General features: G+C 50.3%; 3 protein-coding genes across 4 annotated transcripts in view; 1 reads left to right on the top strand and 2 right to left on the bottom strand.

Moving 5' to 3' along the window:
* The window catches only part of KIAA0100 (KIAA0100 ortholog), a 39,216-nt gene extending 29,490 nt beyond the window's left edge, over positions 1–9,726 (bottom strand). Inside the window, exons 1-7 of the mRNA XM_032216157.1 lie at positions 9,497–9,726; positions 6,850–6,979; positions 4,818–4,867; positions 3,252–3,411; positions 2,126–2,244; positions 1,809–1,869; positions 280–460 (exon numbers count right to left, since the gene is read on the bottom strand). Of these exons, the coding sequence (XP_032072048.1) occupies positions 280–460; positions 1,809–1,869; positions 2,126–2,244; positions 3,252–3,411; positions 4,818–4,867; positions 6,850–6,979; positions 9,497–9,567 (772 nt within the window). The 5' untranslated portion in view covers positions 9,568–9,726. The remainder of the gene's footprint in view (positions 1–279; positions 461–1,808; positions 1,870–2,125; positions 2,245–3,251; positions 3,412–4,817; positions 4,868–6,849; positions 6,980–9,496) is intronic.
* Positions 9,727–11,079: 1,353 nt separating this feature from the next.
* SDF2 (stromal cell derived factor 2) lies at positions 11,080–24,092 on the bottom strand. 2 transcript variants are annotated; one of them, XM_032216276.1, is made up of 4 exons: positions 23,988–24,092; positions 19,371–19,484; positions 15,493–15,689; positions 11,080–11,605 (listed from the first exon to the last, which is right to left on the bottom strand). In XM_032216276.1, exons 2-4 carry the CDS (start codon positions 19,426–19,428, stop codon positions 11,318–11,320), a joined length of 543 nt encoding a protein of 180 aa, XP_032072167.1. In that variant the 5' UTR covers positions 19,429–19,484; positions 23,988–24,092; the 3' UTR covers positions 11,080–11,317. The 2 variants fall into 2 exon arrangements, with proteins under 2 accessions (XP_032072167.1, XP_032072166.1); XM_032216275.1 differs by lacking the exons at positions 19,371–19,484; positions 23,988–24,092 and adding an exon at positions 17,470–17,837.
* The window catches only part of SUPT6H (SPT6 homolog, histone chaperone and transcription elongation factor), a 52,488-nt gene continuing 48,907 nt past the window's right edge, over positions 23,476–27,056 (top strand). Inside the window, exon 1 of the mRNA XM_032216155.1 lies at positions 23,476–23,497. The gene's annotated coding sequence lies outside the window, so the exon portion shown is untranslated. The remainder of the gene's footprint in view (positions 23,498–27,056) is intronic.

Here is a 27,056-nt window from a genome sequence, read left to right as displayed (position 1 = left end):
AGCCCCCCCTGGGCATCGGCACAGGAGGCCCCAAAGGAGCCGGCCATGAAGCAGACGGCCAGCCATTAAAACCAGCTGTTGGACCCAGATCTTTGGGGCAAAGCAGCCCCCCTCCCCCCTGAACTGCCTGCCCACCTGCCCCCCAGCGGGCACCGCAGAAGCAGAGGGCACCAACTCCCCTGCCTCGGGAGACCAGAAGGGGCTGGCAGGAAAGGGACCCCATGCTTGGGCAGGTGTGCTGCTGCATTGCCCCCCCCCCCAGGGGGTGGTGGTCCTCACCTGCCCCCCTCCGGGGACTGCCGCCCATGCGCTGCAGCAGCTCGCTGTGGAAGAGCCCCTCGTGCAGCTCGGCCTGGAGGCTCCAGACCCCCAGGGCCACGCTCTCCAGCTGCTGCTTGCCCAGGCTGACGTCCAGCGAGACGGAGAGGGCCAGGGAGAGCTCGGCCAGGCAGGCGTCGTCCTGGGGAGAGGGAGGGAGGGGCGGAGAGGGAAGCAGAGGGTGGGGAAGGGCCCCCTCCCCCCACTGAAGTCTCCCAGGCAGTTGAGAGGGCCGGGGGGGGGCAGAGGGGGGGTGTTGTTTTACCTTTGTGGGTCAAATTGACCTCAGCAAAGCCCCCCCTGCTGTGGTCCGGCGTTGTCCGGAGCTTCTCCTGCCTCCTGCTCAGTTTGGGTGTGGTCCTTGGGCCAAAATCCTCCAGGAAGACCCCACCCCAAGTGAGAAGGGCCCTGATCTCTCCATCCCTGCCTATGACACGTCTCTGTCATCCATCCATCATCTTTCAAACATCAAATCTTTCCCTATCGACTATCCATCCATAATCTGTCAATCTATCATCATTTATCATCCGTCCATCCATCATTCTCAAACATCTGTCTGTCTTTGTCTATTATCCACAGTATTTACCTATCCAGGCATCTGTCAATCTATATCTGTCTTCTATCCGAATAACAGAATAACCCTGGGAAGTCTTCTAGTTCAGTGGTTCTCAAAGTTGGCAACTTTAAGACTTGTGGACTTCAACTCCCAGAATTCTCCAGCCAGCTCTGCTGGCTGGAGAATTCTGGGAGTTGAAGTCCACAAGTCTTAAAGTTGCCACGTTTGGGAACCACTGTTCTTAGTCGAACCCCCTTGACAGGTAGGAGACTCTGCCCGAGACCCCCCTTCAGACAAGGGGCTGTCCAGGCCCTTCTTAACAGCCTCCAGCGATGAAGCAATCACAGCCTCTGGAGGCAACTGGTTCCACTGGCTTATTGTTCTCACATCTATCAATTCTCTCTCTCTCCCCCCATATCTCTATCCACCCACCCACCCACCCACCCACCTACCTACCAATCACATCTGGAAACCCCTCTTCTCCCTCCCAAAAAAGGGACCTTTGCCAGCGTAAAAACAGAAACTAAATGGACAATTTAAAAGAGGGGGAAGGATAGTTAAAAGTTGACCCTAAATACTAATTAAAAGGTGGAAGGGGGGGGGCTTTCGGGCTGCTGACCACTCTCCCCCCCCCCAGTTCTCAGCCCAGGAACTCCCTTTGCTGCCCATTTTTTTGTAAGCCGCCCGGAGTCCTTCGGGATTGGGCGGCATATAAATTTTACAAATAAAAATAAAATAATAATAATAAAAAATTACCTGTCCAAAGTTTATGGGCAGCATAAACTTTAATAAGTGTAAACAAACAAATAAACAAAACACTTTAACCTGGGGGCCCTCATTTGGCACGGCCTGCTCAGGGAGGGCTGGCGCAGGGTGGGACCAGGTGGGCTTGGGGGGTCTCGGCTGCCCCTCCCTCCCTCCCTCCCGGCCTTACCTGCTGGCTGCTCTTCAGCACCTTGCTGTTCACCTGGCCGCACTTCAGCTCGCAGGCCACCCTGGGGGGAAGGGAGGGGCGGTCAGAGGGGCAGCAGACTGGCACTCCCGCACCGGGCCCCAGCCGCCTGGTCACCCTCAGGGCTGAGCAGAACCGGCCCTGCAGGGGAAGCGCTCGGCTTCCCCAGGGACGCCTCCCCGGGACTTCAGCCGGGCACCTCCTGCGGCCCTGAAGGTGCCCTCCGTCCATCACACCCCCGCATGCATCCCCCGGGGAGGCCGGGGAAAGCTGTGGGCTGTCCGAGACCCCGGACTCACCTCCTGCCCTCACAGCCCAGCAGGACCTGGGAGCGGGACACCTGGACGTGCCACAGGGACTCCGAGGCCGCCACGTGCAGCACCATCACGTTGACCGAGTCCAGGTGGAAGGAGCAGAGCTGGGGGGGGGGAGGGGAGAGAGAGAGAGAGGAGGGAGCTGCTGAGCACCACCGGCCGAGGGGGCAGCCAGAGCCCAAGGGAGCCGCCTCTTAGCAGTAGCAATAGCAGTTAGACTTATATACCGCTTCATAGGGCTTTCAGCCCCCTCTAAGCGGTTTACAGAGTCAGCATATTGCCCCCAACAACAATCTGGGTCCTCATTTCACCCAGATAGATAGATAGATAGATAGAGAGAGAGAGAGAGAGAGAGAGAGAGAGAGAGAGAGAGAGATAGGATAGATAGATAGATAGATAGATAGATAGATAGATAGATAGATAGATAGATGATAGATAGATAGATTGATAGATAGATGATAGAGATAGATAGATAGATAGATAGATAGAGATAGATAGATAGATGATAGAGATAGATAGATAGATAGATAGATGTTAGATAGATAGATAGATAGATAGATAGATAGATAGATGATAGATAGAGATAGATGATAGATAGAGATAGAATAGATAGATAGTTAGATGATAGATAGATAGAATAGATGATAGATAGATGATAGATAGATGATAGATAGATAGATAGATAGATAGATAGATAGATAGATAGATAGTTAATAGAGATAGATAGAATAGATAGATAGATAGATAGATAGATGATAGATAGATAGATAGATAGATAGATAGATAGAATAGATAGATAGATAGATAGATAGATAGATAGATAGATAGATAGATAGATAGATAGAATAGATAGATAGATAGATAGATAGATAATAGAGATAGATAGAATAGATAGATAGATAGATAGATAGATAGATAGATAGATAGATAGATAGATGATAGAATAGATAGATAGATAAATAGATAGATAGATAGATAGATAGATAGATAGATAGATAGATAGATAGATAGCAGTTAGCAGTTAGACTTATATACCGCTTCATAGGGCTTCCAGCCCTCTCTAAGCGGTTTACAGAGTCAGCATATCGCCCCCAACAATCCGGGTCCTTACCTGGCTGAGCAGCTGCAGCAGGGAGGGCCCCAGGGAGAGTGCCTCTTCTTGGGGCCCCTCAGCAGGGTCGGGGGGCGAAGGGCTGGGGGGCCGCAGGTGGGGGGACTTCTGCAGATCCAGTCGGATGCGCACCTCTCCAAAGCACAGGGCCAGGTAGCGCCTGCAGGGGAGGGAAGCAAAGGGGTGTGTGTGTGGAAGGGGCGGCCGGCTTCCCACCCTCACAGTCAGAGGTGGAGGACCTCACGTGCATAGGATGCTAAGGCTGGGAGGGACCTCAGAGGCCATCTAGTCCAACCCATCTAAAGCAGGAGTCCTTATACCAACCAGGACAAACGCTTCTTCAAAACTTCACCAATGGAGAACCCAGAATTCCAGGAATTCCAGGAACAAAGTTCATTCCTTCCTTCCTTCCCCTCTATAACCTTTCCCTTTTTCCTCCCTTCCTCCCATCTCTCTATTCCTTCCTTCCTTGCTTGTATCCTTCCTTCCCTCCCTAACCCTTTTCCTACCCTTTCTTCCTCTCTCTATCCTTCCTTTTCTCCCTTCCTCCTCCCATCTCTCTCTATTCCTTCCTTCCTCACCCCCTCTCCTCCTTTCCTTTCCCTCTCCCCCTTTTTCTTTCTTTCTTCATTTTTTACAGGTCTTCAGTGGTCTCCACCCTTGGCAACTTTAACCCAAAAGCAAAGCTGGCTGAGGAACTCTGGGAGTTGAAGTCCACAGGTCTTAAAGTTGCCAAGGGTGGAGACCACTGTCTAATCCACTCCCCTAATCAAGCAGGAGTCCTCATTCCATCCCGGATGAATGGTTGCGCAATCTTTTTCTTGAAAGCCCCCCCTCCCCCCGTGAGGGAGCCCCCCCATAGCACACAAACCCATCGTGCCACATAATGTTGCTCTACAAAAACACGTTTGCACAAGCAGGAAGAATGGCGGCTGGAGGCAGGAGGGGCTGCACTGCAGAGGCCCCGAAGCGACTCGGGCAGGGGGGGAAGCTGTAGAAGCCCCCCCCCCCACCTTCCCTTTTCTCCTGCACTGGGATCAGGAAGCCTTGCACCCAGTTTGACATCCCAAGATGGCTGGGGAGTTTTGGTACAGAAGTCTTTAGCCCAGAAGCCCCCAAATTTCCCACTTGCCAATTTATAATTTCTATTTACAGCAGAGTTCCCCAAACCTGGCCAATTTAAGACTGGTGGAATTCTGGGAGTTGAAGTCCACCAGTCTTAATAGCAATAGCAATATAGCAATAGCAGTAGACTTATATACCGCTTCATAGGCCTTTCAGGCCTCTCTAAGCGGTTTACAGAGAGTCAGCATATTGCCCCCAACAATCTGGGTCCTCATTTTACCCACCTCGGAAGGATGGAAGGCTGAGTCAACCCTGAGCCGGTGAGATTTGAACCGCTGACCTGCTGATCTAGCAGTAGCCTGCAGTGCTGCATTTAACCACTGCGCCACCTTGGCTCTTAAAGTGGGGCTAGGAGCCACCCTGTTCATAAACGCTGCCTGTTTCAAAATCCACCCCCCACCCACACCCAGAAAAACCCCCAGAAACCCCTAGAAGACTTACGGCACATCCTGGTTCAGGAGCCTGCTGGAGATCCAGATGCTGTCGATCTCCTGAAGTGACAGAATAACAGGGTGGGAAGGGACCTTGGAGGTCTTCTAGTCCAACCCCCTGCTTGAGCAGGAGATCCTAGACCAGTTCCAAGGCTGGACAGGCCCGGTCCAGGGCCTCAAGGAGGGGGGGTTGCACTAGAAGACTTTGAAGGCTTTGGAGATTAGGCTGGCTGGGGAATTCTGGGAGTTGAAGTCCACAAGCTCTAAAACTAAAGGTACTTTTGCAAAAGGCAGCTGGAGTTTGGGGGGGGGGGGGTGTTTTGAAGACGTCTCGCTTGTCATCCAAGAAACTCATCCTTTGGGACACCCATGAGCTGGATGACTGAGAACCTCCATAGACACAAGTCTTAAAAGTTCCAAAGTTTGGACCCCCCCCCCTAACCCTATGCTACTCCAGACAAATGGTTCTCCGGTCTCTTCTTCAAAGCCTCCAGTGATGGGAGCACCAGCAATTTCTGGAGGCAACTTCTGTCCCACTGGTTAATTGTTCTCACTGTCAGGAAATTTCTCCTCAGTTCTAAGTTGCTTCTCTCCTTGATTAGTTTCCACCCATTGCTTCTTGTTCTACCCTCAGGTGCCTTGGAGAATAGCTTGACTCCCTCTTCTTTGGGGCAACCCCTGAGATATTGGAAGGCTGCTATCATGTCTCCCCTGGTCCTTCTTTTCATTAATACAATTACAGTACAATACAATACAATAGCAGAGTTGGAAGGGACTTTGGAGGTCTTCTAGTCCAGCCCCCTGCCTAGGGAGGGAAGCCTACACTGTTTCAGACAAATGGCTATCCAGCATCTTCTTAAAGACTTCCAGTGTTGGGGCATTCACAGCTTCTGGAGGCAACTTCTGTTCCACTGATTAATTCTAACTGTCAGGAAATTCCTCCTCAGTTCTAAGTTGCTTCTCTCCTTGATTAGTTTCCACCCATTGCTTCTTGTCCTGCCCTCAGGAGCCTTGGAGAATAGCTTGACTCCCTCTTCTTTGGGGCAACCCCTGAGATATTGGAACACTGCTATCACGTCACCCCTGGTCCTTCAGTTCATTAAATTAGACATTCCCAATTCCAACAACCATTCTTTATATGTTTTAGCCTCCAGTCTCCTAAGATGTTTAAACGTTTTTTATCTGTCTGTAAGCTGCCCAGAGTCCCTAAGGGAGTGGGTGGCATACAAATTTTATTAAATTGGAAATTGGAAAATCATCTTTGTTGCTCTTCTCTGCACTCTTTCTGGAATTTCAAGATCTCTTTTTTGTTTTTGGTGGCAACCAAAATTGGATGCAATATTCCAACTTTGGTGTTATCAAAGCATTATGAAGCAGTATTAACTCTCAATATTGGAAGATGCTATCATGTCACCCCTGGTCCTTCTATTCTCCAGACTGGCCAAAAACCCAAATCCTGCAATTCCGTTCTTCCTATGTTTTGGTCTCCAGGCCTTCGGTCATCTCGGTGGCTCTTCTCTGAACTTTCTCCAAAGTCTCCACGTCTGGATGAAATATTCCAAGCGTGATCTTCCCAAGGCATTGTAAAGCGGTACTAATGTTCAAGTATTGGAAGATGGCTACCCTGTCTCCCCTGGTCCTTCTGTTCATTAAACTAGACATTCCCAGTTCCTGCAACCGTTCTTCGTAGGTTTTAGCCTCCAGCCCCCCCAATCCTCTTGGTTGCTCTTCTCTGCGCTCTTCCTAGAGTCTCCACAACTTTGCACATGGGGGGCCTACAGAGGCCGTCTGCCCTCAGCCCGGGGTATCTCTTTACTCAAAAGGAGGCCCTCTCTGTGCCGCAGATGCCGCAGGAAGCGAGTGAACCGTCTGCCTGCAGAGAAAACCACCCTCCAGCTTCCCACAATAGTCCCTGCCGTGGCTTCAACGGGGAGATGGGTTGGCCTCATAAATAACAAACAGATAAATCACAGCAATTACGGTGGTCCTTGCAGGGACCTGCCCAGAGAAGAACAGATGCTACAAGAAGGTCCCTTACTCACCACCGTCTGCTGCTCCTCTGGAAACTTCAGGCTGAGGTTTTGGATCCCAAACACCCAGAAGGACTGGATCTTCAACTCGGCTTGGAGTCGCCTCCGGCACCAGTTGGTGATCAGTATGTAGAGGAGCCACCTTCAAGGGGAGGGGGGGAGAGAAGAGGCCAAGGAAGCCTTTTACTGAACGGCCAGACGCACCTGCTGCCCATTCCCCTTCCCTCTATCACAGCGTTGGAAGGGGCCTTGGAGGTCTTCTAGTCCAGCCCCCGGCTCAAGCAATAGCAGCTAGACTTATATACCGCTTCCTAGGGCTTTCAGCCCTCTCTAAGCGGTTTACAGAGTCAGCATATTGCCCCCAACAACAATCCGGGTCCTCATTTCACCCACCTCGGAAGGATGGAAGGCTGAGTCAACCCTGAGCCGGTGAGATTTGAACAGCCGAACTGCAGATAGCAGTCAGCTGAAGTGGCCTGCAGTACTGCACCCTAGCCACTGTGGAACCTGGCAGGAGACCCTATGCCAGACAAATAGCTGTCCGGTCCCTTCTTCAAACCCCCCCCATAACATCTGGAGGCAAGTTGTTCCACTGATTGATCGTTCTCCCTGTCAGGCTGGGAGATTAATTCTAGGTTGGATCTCTCTTGGTGAAGCCTCCATCCGTTGCGTCTTGTTCTGCCTCCAGGGGCTTTGGAGAAGAGTTGGCGCCCTCCTCTTTAACAGAATAACAGAGCGGGAAAGGGTGTCCTAGTCCAGCCCCCTCCTCAAGCAGGGACCCTCGCCCCTCTTGTGTGTATGGCCACTTGGGGAAGCCCCTGAAGTATTGGGAGACTGCTACCACGTCAACCTCTGGCCCAGTGATGGCAAAGACCAGCTGGCATCCCAACACAGCACAGCAAGAGGCCTTTTCCTTTCGGGAGCTTCTGTCTGGGCCTTTGCCGGGAAAGAGAAGCTCAGGGAAGAAACGCCACGGAGGTCTGGCCTGGGGCGATGGCGTGCCATAGGCTCCAGTCCTTCTTTTCATTCCGGGGGCAAAAGGAGAGGGACGCGGAGGAAGGGGGCTTGCATTAAAGCTGCCAATCGGGGGCTGGCGAGGGTGTTAGTCCTCAAAGCCCAGTCCGAGACTTCCCCCGTGGGGCTACACCTGCACGACCCCCCCACGGGCTCCCTCAAGCGTCCTGAAAGGGCTCCGGCCTGCATTCTCCCCTGGGGGAAAGCCCCACACAAAGGGGCCCGGGGCGGGTACCCCAATGCCCACAGTCACTTCATCTGAACAGGCGCAGGAGTTAGTCTGCAGGATGGCAGCTGAGTATCTCTGCCAGCCCTTTGGCAGTTCCAGTCCTGACGGCCTCAAGGTTTGACTCGGCCTTCCGTCCTTCGGAGGTCAGTAAACTGAGGACCTGGATTGTTGGGGGCAATTCACTGTAAACCGCTCAGCGAGGGCACTGCGAAGCGGTATATACGTCTAAGCGCTACTGCGATCTTTTTATGAGACGAAAGTGGGCATTTTTTAACCTGGGTAAGAAATAACCAATTTCTCCTCGTAAAAAGGTAAGGTGACGATTAAAAACTCAGGACAGCAGGTGTTGATTTTTTTCCCCATCTGTGGGCCCTTTATTTTCTTAATTCAGTACAGATTATCCTCAACTTACAAAAGTTCATTTAGTGACGGTTTGAAGTTGCAACGGCACTGAAAAAAGTGGCTTAGGGCAATGTTCCACACTTACGACTGTTGTGGCATCCCCAGGGTCATGTGATCAAAATTCAGACACTCAGCAACTGACCATTGCAATGTCCCTGGGGGGGGGGTGATGTTATCCCTTTTGCGACCTCCCAACAAGCCAGGCCAATGGGGAAGCCGGATTCACTTAACAATTGTGAAGTTTCTTACAACGGCAGTGATTTGCTTCACCACTATGGCCAGAAAGGTCGTCCAATGGGGCAAACTCACTTAACAGATGCCTCATTTGGCAACGGAAATGGTGGGCTCAATTGTGGCCATAACTGGAGGACTAACTGTAAACAAGAGTAGCCCGGACACTGCAGGGGCAGCTGAAGTCCAGTCCCCACAGCAGAACCCAAAGCAGAAGGGTCTCCACCCTTGGAGCCTTGAAAGGCTCGTGGACTCCAACTCCCAGAATCCCCCAGCCAGCTATGCTTCCTGGTCTTAGCTCTGCTGGCTGGAGAATTCTGGGAGTTGGAGTCCACGAGCCTTAAAAAAATGGCCAAGGGTGGAGAGACCCCTGGCTAAGCACAGCAGTGGACCAACCTACATCTCCCCGCTTCCCCCGCAGCCCCTTCTGCTCCCAGGTGAGCCCCCCTCCTCCTCCTTCCAGGCAGGGATGGAGCCAGCCAAGCCTCAGGTGCACACCACCTGCCGCCTGCCCCGCCCTGCCCCCACCCTCCCCAAACCCAGGCTGCAAGGAGGCTCTCTGCACGTCCTCAGAGGCGCCCTCCCCTCCCAGCTCATGCAATAGGGGCAGTGGGGGGGGGGGAGAAAGAAACAGGTGGGGGAAATGGACCCACAGGTGGAGACAGGTAGCAGGAAGGGCGGGGGGGAGGAGGAGGAGGAGGAAGACCCATGGAAGGGGGGCAGGGGGTCCCTTGGAGGCAAAGGAAGGGAGGGGGAGAGGTGGGGGGGGGGGGCAGGACCTACCTGCCCAGGCAGAGGCCGCCCAGCAGCACCAGCAGCACCAGCAGGAGGGCTCCCAGCACGGGGACCGCCATGGGGGGCGGGGGGGGGGGGGGCAAGGGGGCGCGCTCCAACCGCCCGTCACCGGCGGCGCCTGGGGCGGGGCCAGCGGGAACGCGCGCGGAGGAGGCGGAGCCAGAGATCGCAGCTGTGCGGCGCAGCCATAGGCGGGCGCCAAGTATGGGCGGAGCAAAGAAGCCCCCCCCCAAGGAGGCCCCGCCCCTACAAATTAGCACCGTGGAGAGGGGGGGCAGCCTCGCGCGGGGGACCCCACATTGGGCAAATCCGTGTGTGTGTGTGTTAGTTAGAATATTTATTTTTCCCCTGCAAAGCTTCCGGCGGGCGCCGGGTTGACGCTCCTCGCCTTCCAGGAAGTTTTTGCCTGGTGATCCGTACTACGCATGCGTCGCCTAGAGCATGCTGGGAAAGCGAGTTCTCTTGCTTGGAGTGCGCGCAAAAGGAGCCGCCTGCTACCGGTAGGACGGCGTTTGGCAATGGAGTCTCTTCGGGGGGGGCGTCACGTGGCTGGCTGAAGGATTCTGGGAGTTGAAGTCCGTGCACATTGAAGAGCCCAAGGTTGAGAAAGATCCGCGTGACCCTGTGGGGGCCAAAACTCAGGCGTTGCCCTGCATTTATTTTCGGTTTATTTATTATGAAATGTGTTTGCTGCCCATCTCCTGTTCAACACGTCCAGCAGCCTCTTTTCCAACTCTTGTTATGACGGTTGGTCGCCCAATCAGCCAGAGGTTCAGACTGGATTTGGCAATTTTGCCCACCTTCCCAAGTTAGCACCCACCCACCCCTCTCCTAGAAAAAAATGAGATATTTTAGGAAACATTAAAAGGGCAGAATATTTCCCCTAAAAAAAGTAGAATCTCAGAGAGGCAGAAACTCAGCCCCCCACCCCCACTTGTCAATGGGCCATTAAGGCCTGGGCCAGTCTATTCTACATAACAAAGATACCCCCTCCGGGCAAAACCATTTCATTGCACCACCCACCAAGTTTCAAGCAAACCTAACACACAAACCTAAGTGGCCCAGGAAGCCCAGAGAAGGCACAAAGCCCAGGAACCTCTTCCCTTTCTCACTCAGGAGCTCCAAGGCAGGTGCTCCTGTCCACCATTTAACCATCTTTCCAGGGCCTTTCTCCCCACTTGGAAGTGAGCCCAGGAGGACATTTCTTCCGACACCAGGGACCTGGGATGGGCAGGTGGTACAGGTAGTCCTCCCCTTACAACCACAGTTGAGCCCAAAAGTTCTGTCCCCGGGAACTCCCTTAAGGGACTCACTCCACTCGTGAAGTGAATCTGGCTTCCCCATTGACCCTGCTTTGTCAGGAGGTCGCACGAGGCAGCACACGTGACCCTGGGACACCGCGACCGTCAGAAATGTGAGTTGCCAAGCGCCTGGATTTTGATCACATGGCTATGGAGATGCTGCAATGGTCGTAAGTGTGACAAACGGTCACAAGTCATTTTTTCAGTGCCGTCGTAACTTTGAAGTGGCGTGAGAATGTGCAGAAGAAACACCCGAGTGCCTGCAACAGCTGTCTGCATATCCACGCTTTATTTACGGCCCTGACATCCCCAGACATCCCTCCCCACATCACCCAGGATTGAGCAGTCAGCAGTGGGCCAGGTCCCGAGAGCAGAAAGGCGCCTCTCCTTCACAGGGGGTGGGAAAGAGCCCCTCTCGGCAGCCAAGCAGCGTCTGCCGCGCCCACATCTGGCTCCCCCAAGCGCAGCCTGGGAAAGTCTCTACCTGCTGGACGGCCTCAAGCGGTGGTCATAGTTCCATGTGGTAGAGGTCGGCCTTGAGCCATTCCGCAGGCTTCACGAAGATCCCTTCCATGGTTTTCCAGAAGCTGTCCTGGCCGGAGTGGGCCAGGCCGTGAACTTCCCTCTGGCCGTGGATGGGCCGCCCGTACTGCTCCCCGGTGACCGAAAGAAGCACTTCGGTGGAGGCGTGCTTGAACCGCACCTCGCCCTTCCTCTCCCAATACTTGCCGTTGCACAGGACAGTCCAGTCGTCCAGGAAGTCCCCCTCACCGTCCTCCCCAAAGGCACTCACCTCCTGGAACAGAGAGCATCGCTTTCAAACCCTATGCAAAGAGACCGGGAGGGGCATCGTGGGGACCACGGAGAACCCCTCCTCTGGACAGGAAGCCATAAAGCAAGGGCGTGTGCGTGTGTGAACACAAGCAGGGAAGGAACACGCGTGTAACAAGGAACATTATCCAAGCACCTGAGGGCAGGACAAGAAGCCAAGGGTGGAAGCTCATTATTATTATTATTTATTTTATGTGTTGATTAGCCCTTGGGCCAGATCAAAGTGCAGAGTTCCAGAAACAAAGTATTACTAAAGTTTAATAAGAACAATTTAAAACGGAATTGGATAAAATGGTGGAAGCTCATTAAAGAGAGATCCAACCAGGAATGAAGGAGGGATTTCCTGACAGTGAGAACCAGTGGAATAGAAGTTGCCTCCAGAAGTTGTGGGGAGCTACATCACTGGAAGCTTTCAAGAAGAGACTGGACAGCCATTTGTCTGGAATAGTATAAGGCCCCCTGCTTTGAACAGAGGGTTGGACTAGATGACCTTCGATATCCCTATAATTCTGGAAGGAACGAAGGGGCAACGGGAAATTCATCCGAGGGAGATCCAAGCTGGAATTAATGAGGAATTTCCTGAGAACGTTTAATCAATGGAATAACTTGACTACGGAAATTGTGGGGACTCACTGCAGGACGCTTTCAAGAAAAGACGGGGCAGTTATTTGTCCAGGGTGGTAAGAGGATTCCTGACTTGAGGAGTGGGTTGAACCAGGTTCTTTCCAGCCCCAGGATTCGAACACTCCAGAAGGAGAAGGCCTCCCCAGGTAGGGAGGAAGGTAAGGGAGGAAGCGAGACTCCCTCATCCTTTGAGGCAGCAGAGATGGAGTTTCTTCTACTGACTTGGAAGAAGGGAGAGAAGCAAAATAGAAATCTTAAGACAGCAAAATTCAATAGGGGAAGTCAGCCCTTTCCGTCAAGTCAGCAGGGTGCACGTTTCACTCAGCTTGAGTTGGCAAGGATCCCTGTTAGACGCCTACAGAGACCCCGTGCCAGAGCCCTGGATGGGAGCCAAGCAGACGGGGGTCTTTACCCTAAGATAGCAGCTCCCCACTTGCAAAGACAGGCATCTTTTTAGAATAGAATGAGCTGGGAGGAACCTTGGAGGTCTTCTAGTCCAATTGCTGTTCAAGCAGGAGACCATTTCAGATAAGTGGCTGCCCAGACTCTCTTTAAAAACCTCCAGTGGATGGAGCACCTACAATTTCTTGTGTCTATCTGTTCCACTGGTCAATTCACTGTCAGGAAATTCCTCCTTAGTTCCAGATTGCCTCTCTCTTTGGTCAGTTTCCATCCACTGTTTCTTATCCTGCCTTCTGATGCTTTGGAAAAATAAGTTGACCCCTCTCTTCTTCTAAGAGCTGAGGTGGCGCAGTGGTTAAATGCAGCACTGCAGGCTGCTTCAGCTGACTGCAGTTCTGCAGTTCGGCTGTTCAAATCTCACCAGCTCAAGGTTGAGTCAGCCTTCCATCAATGTTCCCTCTAATTTTTTTTCAGTGTGAGCGGAAAAGTATAGTGTTTGAGCGGGACATTTTCATGCCTGAGCACCTGAATTTTTTTCACAGATGTCACCCAAGGCTACTGCTAGATCAGCAGTTCAGCGGTTCAAATCTCACCGGCTCAGGGTTGACTCAGCCTTCCATCCTTCCGAGGTGGGTAAAATGAGGACCCAGATTGTTGGGGGCAATATGCTGACTCTCTGTAAACCGCTTAGAGAGGCCTGAAAGGCCTATGAAGCGGTATATAAGTCTACTGCTATTGACTATTGACAAGACCATTCTAGTTTAAACTTCCAGCTGCACTTTTTCTTCGTAACAACATTTACTCCAGCTTTACGTTTTGACATCATCACTGACTGATGATGTACCTATAGGGTTAGGGTTTATCAATTATTACAATTATCTTTTCAAATTCATTTTGGATTAAATAAAAAAGAGCTTTGAAATGAATATATAAATGGCACTTAATACCACTAATATTAAAATAGTAAATGTTTGATATGCTTCATTTTAATGAATTTCCCTTGATATACTTCATTTTAATGAGTTAACATTCAATTGCAAAAGTTGTCTATACACTGTATGCTTCTGTGAATGTATTATATGCAATTTGCTATTTTAAATGAGTAAAATTATTAAAATCACCATAATTTAAGTCTCATTCACATCTAAGAGTTTTCTTCCATCGTTAATTTGTAAACTCAAGGATTTATTGCCTGCATGTTCAACAATGCTTGTTGATAGTTTAAAAATTTGTGGGAATTTGCTCCTTTCTGTACAGAGGGTTTCAGTAACCTACTACTACTGCAAAACTGCATACTACTTGCAAATATAGATTGTTAAAATGGCTCCACCATAACCAAATAAGAGAAAAAAACACCTTCCTTTTGTTTATAAAGTAGTGATTTTAGTTTGCTCTATGGAAGTCACTATTTTAAACTGACAGATAGGAAGTTTAATTAGATTAAAAGCAAAAATATTCTCAATGACTTTGAAAATCCCAATGAGTTATCAAATATAGGTACTCCTTCGTTACAACGTGGGACTGGAATTTTTATTACTCAGCAATGTGGTCACAAAGCTGATGTCGTGTCATGACTCATGTGACCGGGCTCTCTCGCCTCTTTCCAACTCCGAGGGCATCAATCATGTTAGCCAAGGGATCTGCAAAAGTTGGCTCTTTTAAGACTGGTGGACTTCAACTTCCAGAATTTTGAGAGTTGAAGTCCACCGGTCTTAAAACAGCCAACTTTGCAGACCCCTATGTTAGCCCAAAGCCTGGCGCTGGGCTTTGCTCCCCCATTGGTGGAGCCCCGAGAAGCGAGGAGGGAGAAAAAGAGCTCAAAAGAGCTACATTGTTGCTAAATGAGCCAGCCCAGGCAATAACAAATTAGCCGATCTCGCAGCAGGTCTGAAAAGTGGGGGGGAGCAAAACTCCAGGCAGGGCTCTCTGACGGTTCTAATTCCTCGTGAAAACTGTTGTTGCCTCTGAAGCATTTACTCCAGTGTTTTAAATCTTTAAGATCCCTTTCCCGTTTTTCTTTTCAACCTACACTGATTAGAGAATCCTGAAGTCGGGCGGCAAAGTGCTGCAGTAGAAAAGGATTAGCTGGAGGAGGTTTTGATTGCGATCGCTCGCTCTGTAGTTCGTGTCCAGATACCTGCCCCACGTGCCTCTGCGCGGCAATTAGAAACTACTGCGCGGGGAATTGCAGCCATGTGCGCGGCCGCGCAGGCGCGCACCTTAGAGGGAACAGTGCCTTCCATCCTTCCGAGGTGGGTGAAATGAGGACCCGGATTGTTGTTGGGGGCGATATGCTGACTCTGTAAACCGCTTAGAGAGGGCTGAAAGCCCTAGGAAGCGGTATATAAGTCTATCTGCTATTGCTATTGTGGCAGCCCCTCAAATATGGGAATACTGCTGTTATCTCCACCCTAATTCTTCTCTTCTTTAGACTGGCCAGACACAAATCCTGCAGCCATTCTTCCTGTGTTTTAGTCTCCAGGCCTTTGATCATCTTAGTTGCTCTTCTCTGCACTTTTTCCAAAGTCTCCACGTCTTTTTTTTTTAGTATAGTAACCAAAATTGGTTGCAATATTCCAGGTGTGGTCTTACTAAGGTTTTGTAAAGTGGTGCTTTACATCTTTGCCCACAGAATCCAAGCCTGGGGTCGCAGAAGCAAGCGACCTGGGTATCCAAGCTCAGTTTGACTAATCCTTCATTTAATCATTTAATGCAACGCCCATCCCACTCTGCAAAGTGACTCAATATTTAAAAACGAACCGCCGGCTCCACAAGACCTGAAGGCCGTTGCTTGCTGGCCATTCGTGGGAACCTGGTTTGCCTCACCTGGTTGCCCGAAAGGGGAGAGGTGAAATGGTGGCTGTGCAGGTTGCGGCCTGTGTTGATGTGGGTCAAGCGGATCGTCTGCCCGCATTGCACCGGGGTGCCTCTCTCGCAAACGCTGGACGACTTGCCCCGCACACGCCAGTAGCTGTTGCTGTCGTCCACACTCGTGACTCCGGTCACAGACTGCTGCCCACTGCCTGGCCAAAGAGAGAAGGACACATGCAGGTGGTGACTTTGACCCGCGCAGCTCATTCAGCCTCCATCCTGCCTGTTGACCCTGCAAACACCAGTGACAGCGGTTAATACGTTAAAAACAGACTCCAGGGTTTTTTTCAATGGCCTCTCTTTATTTGAGGGCTCAATCTCTGGCCCCCCAAAAAACTTTATCAGGGAAACAAGGGTCCCTTTCGAGAAAAGGTCTTACAATCGTGCCACCTGGCTATTCCGGCAGGCCTGGGGCTGTTAACCTCATGACTGAGGTGCAGCCCCGACCAGATTGGGTGCATGATGAGGTTTTTAATTTCTCTGTCTTTTTTTTTTCAACTGTTTATTTTTATAATTTACTTCCTTTCTGTAAGCTGCCCGGAGTCCTCCGGGATTGGGCGGCCTATAAATCCGGTTCCACCACAAAACCACGTTCGACTAAAGCGCACTTGACGAAACCGCGTAGCTGACGTCATCACAGCACGACAACAGTGCGGAGAAAAAAGCACGTTGTAAACGCTAAAGCTAAAATTAACCCCTAAACCTAAACCTAACCCCCCTAAACCTAATCCTAAACCTAACCCTAACCCTTAACCTAACCCTAAACCTAACCCTAAACCTAACCGTTACCTTAACTTGAATCGGCTTGCTTTCAAAGCGCTATTTAAAGCGCCCTTTTTTCTCCGCGGTCGCTGTTGTTGCCCTGCTGATGACGGCAGCGACGCGGTTTAATCGGGCGCGCTGTAGTCGAGCGCGGTTTTGTCGTGCCACGATAAATCCATTAAATACAATACAATACAAAGCTTCTTGCTTAGCAGTGGAAATTCAGACCCTCTTTCTGGTTGTGATGATGATGATGATGATGATGACTACAGGTAGTCCTCGACTTAAGACCATAATTGAGCCCCACATTTTTGTTACTAAGTGAGACGTTTGCTTTGCCCCATTTTATAACCTGTTTTGCCACAGTTGTTAAATGAATCCCCGTAGCTGTCGAGTTAGTAACACGGTTATGTGAATCTGGCTTCCCCAACTGACTTGGTCAAAAGGTCGCAAAAGGAGATCGTTGGGCCCTGGGGCGCTGCGACCGTCGTAAATATGAGGCAGTTGCCAAGAATCCAAATTTTGATCAGGTGCTGTGGTACCTTCAAACGGTCACCAAACAAACAGTTGTAAGTCAAGGACTCTTGTCACCGAGGCCAGCAAGTGATTGTGGGGCTGTGAAGCGGCCGGGGAGGGTGGAGAGGAGACCCCCACCAGAAGGAAGGGCCTGGGGCCCGGAAGGAGAGACACGGATGGGCCCCATGGTGGTCTGGTAGGGACGGCAGTGCCGATGAGCATGTGCAGGCTGCCCCTCCCAGTGACTTATGACTGGTCCTCCCACTTATGACCGTCACATCACCGGCCGTGCCATTCTGATCAGCCTTTGCGACCAACAGGGGAAGCCGGATCCACTTAACGACCCTTTTGATTTACTTAGCGACTCTGTAATTCACTTCACTTTACATTAACTGTGGTTGTAAGTGAGACCAACATGACCCTTGTAGGCCCTAATAGGCAAAAAGAAATTCCGTGAGGCGGGGAGGGGGGGATAAGGGGGCGGGGGCCGAGAGAAACCCCCCCCAAATGAGGGGTCTGGGGTCCGGGGCTGGAGACAAGGGGGGGGGGGCCTCCCTGCCGGTGGCCCTACGAGCCGCTTCCGGAAGAGTCGAGAGCGCCTCTGAGCATGTGCAGAATCCTCTCACGTCCCCTCCCCCCCCCCGGGGTCGTTACCGGATCCGTATCGGACGTCGTGCGAATGGAGGCGGACGCCGTGACGCGGATTGAGCAGCTTCACCACCGAGCCGCAAGTCACCGCGCCACCCTCGCCCGCTTCGCCCGCCTCGCCCGGCCCGAGGACCAGCAGCAGCACCGCCGCCGCCACCGCCAGCCTCATCCTCCGCCGCCGGTCGAGTCTGACAGGAAGCCATAGAGGCGGCGGCGGGCAGAGCGGCCCAAGGGACTTCCGGACCCTCAACTTCCGGCCCAACGGTCCAATCTACCCACTGGCAACCACTGAGAGGATATAGCAGAGCGTCCCTCCCCTTGCCGAGGGCGTTGCCGCCCTGCCCCGGATGTCGCGCCGCGGCGCTTCCGGTAGTCGCCCTACCCCGCCCCCCCCAGCGTCGTCGTCGTCGCCTCTGAGGGAGCTGCGAGGCCTCCATTTTCCCCGACTGAGGTGAGCCGGGCCGGCTCGGGACGGAGGGCGGGGCCTCGGGGTGTGGGGGCTCCCGGAGCGCCCCTCAGGCCTCTGTGGGCCGATCGAGGCGGCCCGGCCGGGGAGGAGCCGGGGGCGGTGAGGGCGAGGCCGGGATGGCCGCGGTGCCGCCTCCGCCTATTGCGTAAGCCTCCCCCCACACACACACCTGAGGGGGACTTTGGGGTGGGCCTGGCAGAGGCCCCCGGGGGTCCCTCCCGCTGGGCGGCAGTGTGAGGATGAGGGGCCGCAGGGCTGCCTTCCTTCCCTCCCAGGCCGCAAACAAGGGGGGGGGGCAGGGTGGCTTCCAGGGGGGGAGGGGGATCCTTGGTGGGCCTGGTGTTGCGGGAGGGGGAGGGGTCCAGGCGGAAAGCCCCTCCCCCCGTCCCGCCGAAACTGCCACAATCAGCAGCCCAGAGTTCTTGGCTAGTAAATGGGCAGCCAAACGTCTCCTCTGCATTAGCATTGAAGTCTCCTGGCTTAAGGTAACAATGCCATACCATCATCATCATCATCATCATCATCATCTTCCTCCCCGTAACGGGATGCAACCATCAGGTTTGTATAGGAGGGCAAATAGCATCGTTATTTCCTACATCAAGGTTCCCTTTACCGCAGTGTTTCTCAACCTTGGCAACTTGAAGATGTCTGGACTTCAACTCCCAGAATTCCCCAGCCAGCGAATGCTGGCTGGGGAATTCTGGGAGTTGAAGTCCAGACATCTTCAAGTTGCCAAGGTTGAGAAACACTGCTTTACCTAACAAAAGACGGAAACAACTTTCCAGGGTATTGGGCCGTGAAATAACATGAGGCCGGAGTGATCATTTTAAATATCCTTTCTAGATGGAGATGGACAGAGTTCTAGAGTCTGTAACCATTGTGGTGTCCTCCTGTTGGGGGCAAAGGCACAGGCATTAAAAAAACAACAGATGAAATACAGATACAGGGAGTCCTCGGCTTACCACCACTAGGGAGCCCAACATCTCTGCTGTTAAGTGAGGCCTCTGGGAAGTTCTTTCTCACCAGAACAGAAGGACAGAGTTGGAAGGTACCTCGGGGGTCTTCTAGTCCAGCCCCTGCTCAAACAGGAGACCCCAGGCTGTGTCAAACAAACGGCTGCCCAGTCTCCTCTTAAAAACCAGCGATGGAGTTCTTGCCACCGTTGTTAAGTGAGCCACTGAAGCTGTTAAGTGAGTCACAATACTTAAATGAATCTGGCTTCCCCACTGGCTTTGCTTGTCAAAAGGTCGCAAATGGGGTCACGTGACCCCGGGACACTGCAACCGTCATAAATGCGAGTCAGCCGCCAAGCGTCTGAATTCTGATCATGTAACCATGAGGATGCTGCAATGGTCGTAAGTAAAACAGCCCTAAGTCACTTTTTTCAGTGCCGTTGTAACTTTGGTCACTAAATGAACAGTTGTAAGTCAAGGATTACCTGTAGATGAAGAATAAGAGGAAAGGATGCTCTTTGTGGCTGAGATTTCCTGCTGCATTTCTCATGTTTCCTTCCAGTTGGGTCATCCAGGTCTCCTGCAGTCGTCCAAAGCTCCTGGGGGGCGGAAGCAGAGAATTTGGGGGTTTGGGGTGCTGGGGTGGGGAGGATTGTTGTGGCTGATGGGCCACATGCATTAAAGGTGGCCGGCAATCAGGAATACAAAAGGGGTGTTCTTGGAAATAAGGGACACAGTCACACACACACACACACACACTGCCGCCAGGATTGTATTACAGGTAGTCCTTGACTTACAATAGTTCATTTAGTGACTGTTTGAAGTTTGCAACAGCACTGAAAAGAATGAGTTATAACCATTTTTCACACATACGACCATTGTAGCATAAGGTAAAATTCAGATGCTCGGCATCGGGCTCATATTTATGATGTTTGGAATGTCCCAGGCTCATGAATCCCCTTTTGTGACCCTGTGACAAGCAAAGTCAATGGGGAAACCAGATTCACTTAACAACAGTGGGACTTAATAACTGTAGTGATTGGTTTAACAACTGTGGCAAGAAAGCTCATAAAATGTGGCCAATGTCATTTTAACAGCTGTCTTGCTTAGCGATGGAAATTTCAGGCTCAATTATGGCGGTAAATCGAGGACTACTTGTACCCTGAAGTTCGGCAACACTGCAGAATAATACAAGAGTTGCCAGAAACCAAATGAAGGGGGTGGGGAATACTTGGGAGGGGTAACCATCCCTCCCTTCCATCCTGATATCTCATTCCTGGATTCCAGATTTTCTTCCTTCCCCTATATCCTGCAGAGGTTTTGATTGGTGGCTCTGCAGTAGCCGTCCATGGTCAGGTGGGACATATGAAGATGCAATGGAGATGCTTTTGACTCAGACACGATCTTGAGCGGGGATGTTCAACCTTGGGCACTTTTAAGACCTGTGGACTTCATCTCCCATAATTCCCCCATGGAGGCTGGGGTATTCTGGGCGTTGAAGCCCACAAATCTTAGTTGCCAATCCCTGCTCCATCCCCCTCCTCCATTTTGGGGACCAGAGCCCTCCTCTTGACTCTCTTCTGCAATATAGGATGAGAATTGTATTTTATTTTGGAGTTGTTTCTCTTAAAGACGGTGGGTAGAGCCTCTTTTGTTTTATGCACCCTGACTTGGCGTACTTGGGATTCTGGGGGTTGTAGTCCAACCGAAGTGAAGGATATTCAGTAGGCCCTAATCTCCTTTTTGGGATACTGGGGGTCTACAAGGCTGTCATAACATGGAGGCAGATTTATAGGTCAAGAAGACCCTGCCCCAACCTGCAGCCCCAGGTTTTCCTTCTGGTGAGTTATGGCCTTGCTTAAGTGATTCAATCTTTTGGTCTTGGATTCTCCAGCTGTAAGGCCAGATAGTGTTATTTTATGGTTGTTGCTATTATTTGTCCTGGTTTGCTGATTGTTAGAGGCTTGTTGAGATAATTCAGGAAAAGCTTTCTCCGATTTGGCACCTTCCAGATGCACCGAATTTCTACTCCCATAGACCCCTGGGCAGTATTAAGGCTTCTGTATTCTGGTACTCTAGAGCAGTGTTTTTCAACCTTTTTGTGCAAAGGCACACTTTTTTCATGAAAAAAATCACAAGGCACACCACCATTAGAAAATGTTAAAAAAATTTAACTCTGTGCCTATATTGACTATATATAAAGTAATTTTCCCATGGCACACCTTACACTATGTCACGGCACACTAGTGTGCCGCAGCACAGTGGTTGAAAAACACTGCTCTAGAGTTGCCCCAGAGAGCAAAATGGAGGAGATCGTGGTAGGAAATGCTTTGAAATGCTTTTGGAAGGATGGCAGAGCAGGGAGGGGCCCTTCCTTGAATAAGGAAAGGAAGAATGCAGGGCTCTCTAATTACCATCTTGTTTAGAAAATCCCAAAATTCCTGTCGGAGTCTTATTTGCCTAATAATGGCTGCCAGTTTGATGTAATCAGGTAGTAGAGAGGGAGGCTGAGTTCTACTCCTGCCTTAGGCATGAAAGCCGGCTGGGTGACTTTGGGCCGGTCACTCACTCTCAGCCCCAGGAAGGAGGCAATGACAGCCCACTTCCAAAAGAACTGCAGGGCTTACAGGTAGTCCTTGACTTACAGTCGTTCACTTAGTGACCGTTTAAAGTCACAACCTTACTGAAAAAAAAGTGACTTCTGGCCATTTTTCACACTTTGGACCATTGCAGCAATCCCCACGGTCACGCAGTTTGCACTTGGATGCTTGACAACTGACTCACATTCCCAATGGTGTCACGGGATCCCCTTTTGCGACCTTCTGATGAACAAAGCCAATGGGGAAGCCAGATTCACTTAACAACGGCGTTACTAAGCAAGTGTGGCAAGAACAGTCCTAAAAACGGGGCAAATTCACTTAGCAACATTAATTTTTGGGGCTCAGTTGTGGTCGTAACTCGAGCGCCTGTACTGCAGGCCAGCAGTGAAGAATGGCTGAAAGGCACCCAATGAAGAAGTGAAAATGGGTGCTTGACAAGGAGGCCAGAAAGGTTTGCAAGGACTTGGTTGCCAATGGAGCAAGGAGAGGATTCCATTTGGCCCAGGAGGAAAAGGGGCCCTTGGCCTTTGCTGACCACTTTGGGGGTGGTAGTGATGAGGGTGGTGGCTGAGGAGAGAGCAGTGGGATCCTTGGTGCTCTCTGAGCTTGGTGGTTTTGTTCCAGACGTTTCCTTACCAAACTAGGTAACATTATCAGTACTATAAGGAAGTGGGGCTTGCTCTCATTTTAACCCACTCCCGACTTGCATTGATGACGTTGCCTAGTTTGGTGATGAGGCGTCTGCAAGAAAACCAGGCTCAGAGGGCACCAAAGACCTCACGGTTGAATCCTGAACCACAGGTACTCCTCAACTTAAGACCACAGTTGAACCCAAAGTTTATGTTCCTGGATGAGAAATTTGTTAAGTGAGTTCTACCCCATTTTACGACTTTTCTTGCCCAGTTTGCCAAGAGAACCAACGTAGGTGTTAATTAGTGACCAGGTTGCTAAGTGAATCAGGTTTCCCCATTGACTCTGCTTGGCAGAAGGTTGCAAAAGTAGCTCACGTGAATCGGAATCAGAGTAGAGCTGGAAGGGACTTTGGAGATCTTCGAGCCCAACCCCCTGAACAGGCAGGAGACCCCGGCCTGTACCATTTCAGACAAGGGACTGTCCAGTCTCCTCCCAAAACCTTCCAGTGATGGAGCACCCACAGCTTCTGGTGGCAAGCCGTTCCACTGGTTAAACGTTCTGTCAGGAAATTAATTCCAGGTTGCTTCTCTCTTTGATTCTTGTCCTGCCCCCTGGGGCTTTGGAGAATAATTTGATGCCCTTCTCCTTGGTGGCAGCCACTGCAATACTGGGATGCTGCCATCGTGTCCCCCTAGTCCTTCTTTTCTCTAGAGTAGACCCCGCAGTCGTCATCCGTGTCAGTCAGTTGTCAAGCATCTGAAAGTAAATCATGTGACCGTCTGGCTGGCTGCTCAATGGCCATAAGTCTAAAAAATGCTTGTAAGTCCTCTCTTCAGGGCTGTTGGAACTTCAAACGGTCACTAAGTGAATGGTTGTAAGCCGAGGACTGCCTGTAGGGGTGTTCCGTGTTTCTGGAACACTCCCAGTGTGGCTCAGCCTGCTCTTGTTTGTCTTGCCCTGTTTTCGCAGTTCCCTGGCGAGAGGCCATCAGCGGTCCTGGCGTAGACTTAGCCAGTTGCTAAAGCTTCACAATAATAGTTAACTACTGTATTTTTCAGAGTATGAGACACAACTTCCCCCCCCCCCCAAAAAGAGCGTGAAAATCTTGGGTGCGTCTTATACACTGAATACAGCATTTTGGCCTCCGGAAACCCTTCACAAAACTGGACGTGCAGAGGGTTTGGGAGGCCTGCAAAGTGCTCCCGGGGGCTGGGGAGGGCAGAAATGAGCGAGAAACCGTGACCCGTCAAAACCACGCTCGACTAAGCCGCGCCCGATTAAACCGCGTTGCTGACGTCATCAACAGGGCGACAACAGCGAGCGCGGAGAAAGAAGGGCGCTTTAAATAGCGCTTTGAAAGCAAGCCAATTCAACTTAAGGTAAGGGTTAGGTTTAGGGTTAGGTTAAGGGTTAGGTTTAGGGTTAGGTTAAGGGTTAGGTTTAGGTTAAGGGTTAGGGTTAGGTTTAGGGGGGTTAGGTTTAGGTTTAGGGGTTAATTTTAGGTTTAGGGTTTACAGCGTGCTTCTGTCTCCGCGCTGTTGTTGTCCTGTTGATGACGTCAGTGACGCGGTTTAGTCGGGCGCGGTTTAGTTGAGCGCGGTTTTGTGGTGGAACCAGAGAAACAGCCTTTTTTCGCTTGTTTTTGCCTCCCCAGCCCCCAGGAGCACTCTACAACCCCCCTAAAGGCTATTCATACCCTTTTTTGGCAAAAGAATGGGGTGTTTTTTGCTCGTTTTTGCCCCCCAGCCCCCAGGAGCAGTTTGCAGGCCTCTCAAACTCTCTGTATGCCCAGTTTTTCACAAAAAATGTGGCTTGCAGAGGATTTGGGAGTCCTGCAGGGTGCAAAAACTTTTTTTAAAAAAAGTTTACCTCTTCAATATCTTGGAGGGTCTTATACTCCGAAAAGTGCGGTAATCAGGCTTTGCTGTATTCTGAGGTTGTGTTTGGTCAAGTCTGGTCTCGGACCATAATAAAATATTTGTTTTTCTGTGGAAAAAGTGGACTTGGAACTGATGGAATACTGATCCCTTCCTGTTGTGTCCTTGCGCAGGGCTGATTAGCCGCTACCTCAATATCTTATTTCAGTGTTTCTCAACCTTGGTGACTTTAAGTCCTGTGGATTTCAACTCCCAGAATCCCCCAGCCAGCATAGCTGGGGGATTCTGGGAGTTGAAGTCCACAGGACTTAAAGTCACCAAGGTTGAGAAACACTGTCTTATTTACAATATAGAATAACAGAGTTGGAAGGGAGCTTGGAGGTCTTCTAGTCCAACCCCCAGCGCAGGAAGGAAATCCTATACCGTTTCAGAGAAATGGTTATCCAACATCTTAAAAACTTCCAGTGCTGGAGCATTCACAACTTCTGGAAGCAGGTTTTTCTTCCACGGATTGTTTTCACTGTCAGGAAATTTCTCCTTAGTTCTAAGCTGCTTTGTAAATGAGTAAAATGCCCGTGTGGATTCTCAATACTTCAGGCCATTGTTGTCTCAGAAATACTTTTCCCAAAAAGCAACTGGACTTCCTTGGATTTTTTTTTCTTTTGAAAATGTTTCGTTTCTCATCTTTTTTTAAAATTATTTTTTCCCTTCTACAACACCTTACAGTAATTACATCAACATTGTTATGTCATCATAGCTGTACATGTATATAATATTTTGCTTCTATATTTACACACTTTATACACAGTTCTATATATATTTATAGTTTTTGGGCTTAATTAATTTTATTCTTGTTCTGCAGCCATTTGTACCAATTGTTCCAAATTTCATAATATTCCGACTCTTCTTTTAATTTCAGTGTTAATTTGTCCATCTCTGCACAATCCAAAGTTTTTTTTTATCACTAATTCATCCGAGGGGGTATTATTTTGTTTCCAGCATTGGGCAAATGCTATTCTAGCTGTAGTTAGCAGATGTGTTTATATGTACTTAAATTTTCTTTGTATATTTCCCTTCGATTATTCCCAGTAGGAAGATTTCGGGTTTGTATTCTACCTGTTCTCCTATAATTTCTTGCATCCATTTCCAAATGTTTGTCCAATATTTTTGTGTTTCTGGACAGGTCCACCATATGTGATAATAAGCCCCTTGTACTTTTTTACACTTCCAGCAGGTTGGCTTCATGTTTGGGTACATTTTAGCCAATCTTGTTGGTGATAAATGCCAACGATAAAACATTTTGTATATATTTTCTTTAAGTGCTGCTGATCGTGTTAGTTTATAATTTGTGTTCCAAATTCTTTCCCAATCCACTAGATCTATGTTGTAACCAGGGCTGGGTTTCAACCGGTTCGCACCGGTCCCTGCGATCCGGTTGGTCGCCGAACCCGGAAGTAAGTAACTTCCGGGAACGGCGAAGCCCCCCCCCCGCGCCCGCGCGCGCCCGCACACCCGCGCCCGCTCCTTACCCGTTTTTTTTGAATTTCGCGCTTTCCACGCATGCGCAGAACGCCTGCGCGATCCTCCAGGAGCAGCTGGAGCATCGCGCAGACGCTAATACGCATGCGCGCGCCGCTTGCGTGCATGCGTGCGCCGTGTGCGCGCGTGCGCGCGCCGCCGGCCTCGTTCCAACCGATCCGGTTGGAACGGGGAGAGAAACCCACCCCTGGTTGTATCCAAAGTTTTTGGCCCACGCTGTCATGCAACCTTTAACTTTTTCTTCTTCTAATTTTACTTTTAATAAATATTTGTGAATTTTTGTTACGAATTTATTTTCTGGGCCAATTAAAATTTTATCTATTTGTTGTAATTCTGTGTATATTTCATATTCTTTTACGTCTTTTTTGTATCTCGATTGTAGTTGGAGATATGGCCACCAATCTATATTTATATTTTGCTCCTTTAATTTTGTATTTGTTTTCAAATTCTCTTGGCTGTCTAAAATTTCACTATATCTAACCATTTTCGATAGATTTAGTGTATTGGGATGTGTCATGGCTTCCATAGTGGAAAGCCATGTCGGTATTTTCATGTAATTTTTTCTCTAATTTTATTCCAGACCTGTATCAGTGCATCTCTAATATAGTCTCTGTGGAAGTATTTTTGTTTCTTTTTACCCTCTTCCCATAGGAAAAAAATGCCATCCCATTTGCAAATCGTGGCCCTCTAATGTTAGTATTCTTTTATTTTTTAAATTTATCCAATCCCTGATCCACGTTAGTGCTGCTGTTTGGCAATGAAGCTCCCAGTCCGGGAGTCCCATCCCACCTCTGCTTCTGTCATCCTGTAGAGCTTTCAACTTTATCCTGTCTTTCTTCCCTTCCCATATAAATTTTAATATAATCTTATTCAATTCAGTAAAAAAAAAAAATCCTAATTTTATGGGGATTGTTTAAAATAGGTATAATAGTCTGGGTACTCAATGAAGCGGTGGACGTGATGAACCAGGGACTTGAAGCTGTTAGGGACTGGATGAGGGCCAACAAACTCGTGCTCAACCCGGATAAGACCGAGTGGCTGTTGTGTTTCCCTCCCACTAATTTGGCAAATATTCCATCTCTCAGGCTGGGGGGGGTCAAACATTATACCCCTCAGACAGGGTCCGCAACTTGGGAGTCCTCCTGGACCCACAGCTGACCTTTGACCACCACCTGTCGGCTGTGACCAGGGGGGCATTTGCCCAGGTTCGCCTGGTGCACCAGTTGCGCCCCTACCTGAACCGGGAGGCTCTCACAACAGTCACTCGTGCCCTTGTGACCTCTAGGCTGGAGTACTGCAACATGCTCTACATGGGGCTGCCCTTGAGGAGTATTCGGCGACTTCAGCTAGTCCAGAATGCAGCCCCGCGAGCGATTGTGGGTGCACCCCGTTTCACCCACGTAACACCTATCCTCCGCGAGCTGCACTGGCTACCTGTCGATCTCCGGATACGCTTCAAGGTGCTACTCGCCACCTATAAAGCCCTCCATGGTAGTGGGTCTGGGTACTTGAGAGACCGCCT

The sequence above is a fragment of the Thamnophis elegans genome, chromosome 4, assembly GCF_009769535.1.
Source record: "Thamnophis elegans isolate rThaEle1 chromosome 4, rThaEle1.pri, whole genome shotgun sequence".
Lineage (NCBI taxonomy): Eukaryota > Metazoa > Chordata > Lepidosauria > Squamata > Colubridae > Thamnophis > Thamnophis elegans.
Note: the sequence above shows the minus strand (reverse complement) of the source record. Positions and strands in the feature narration are given on the sequence as shown.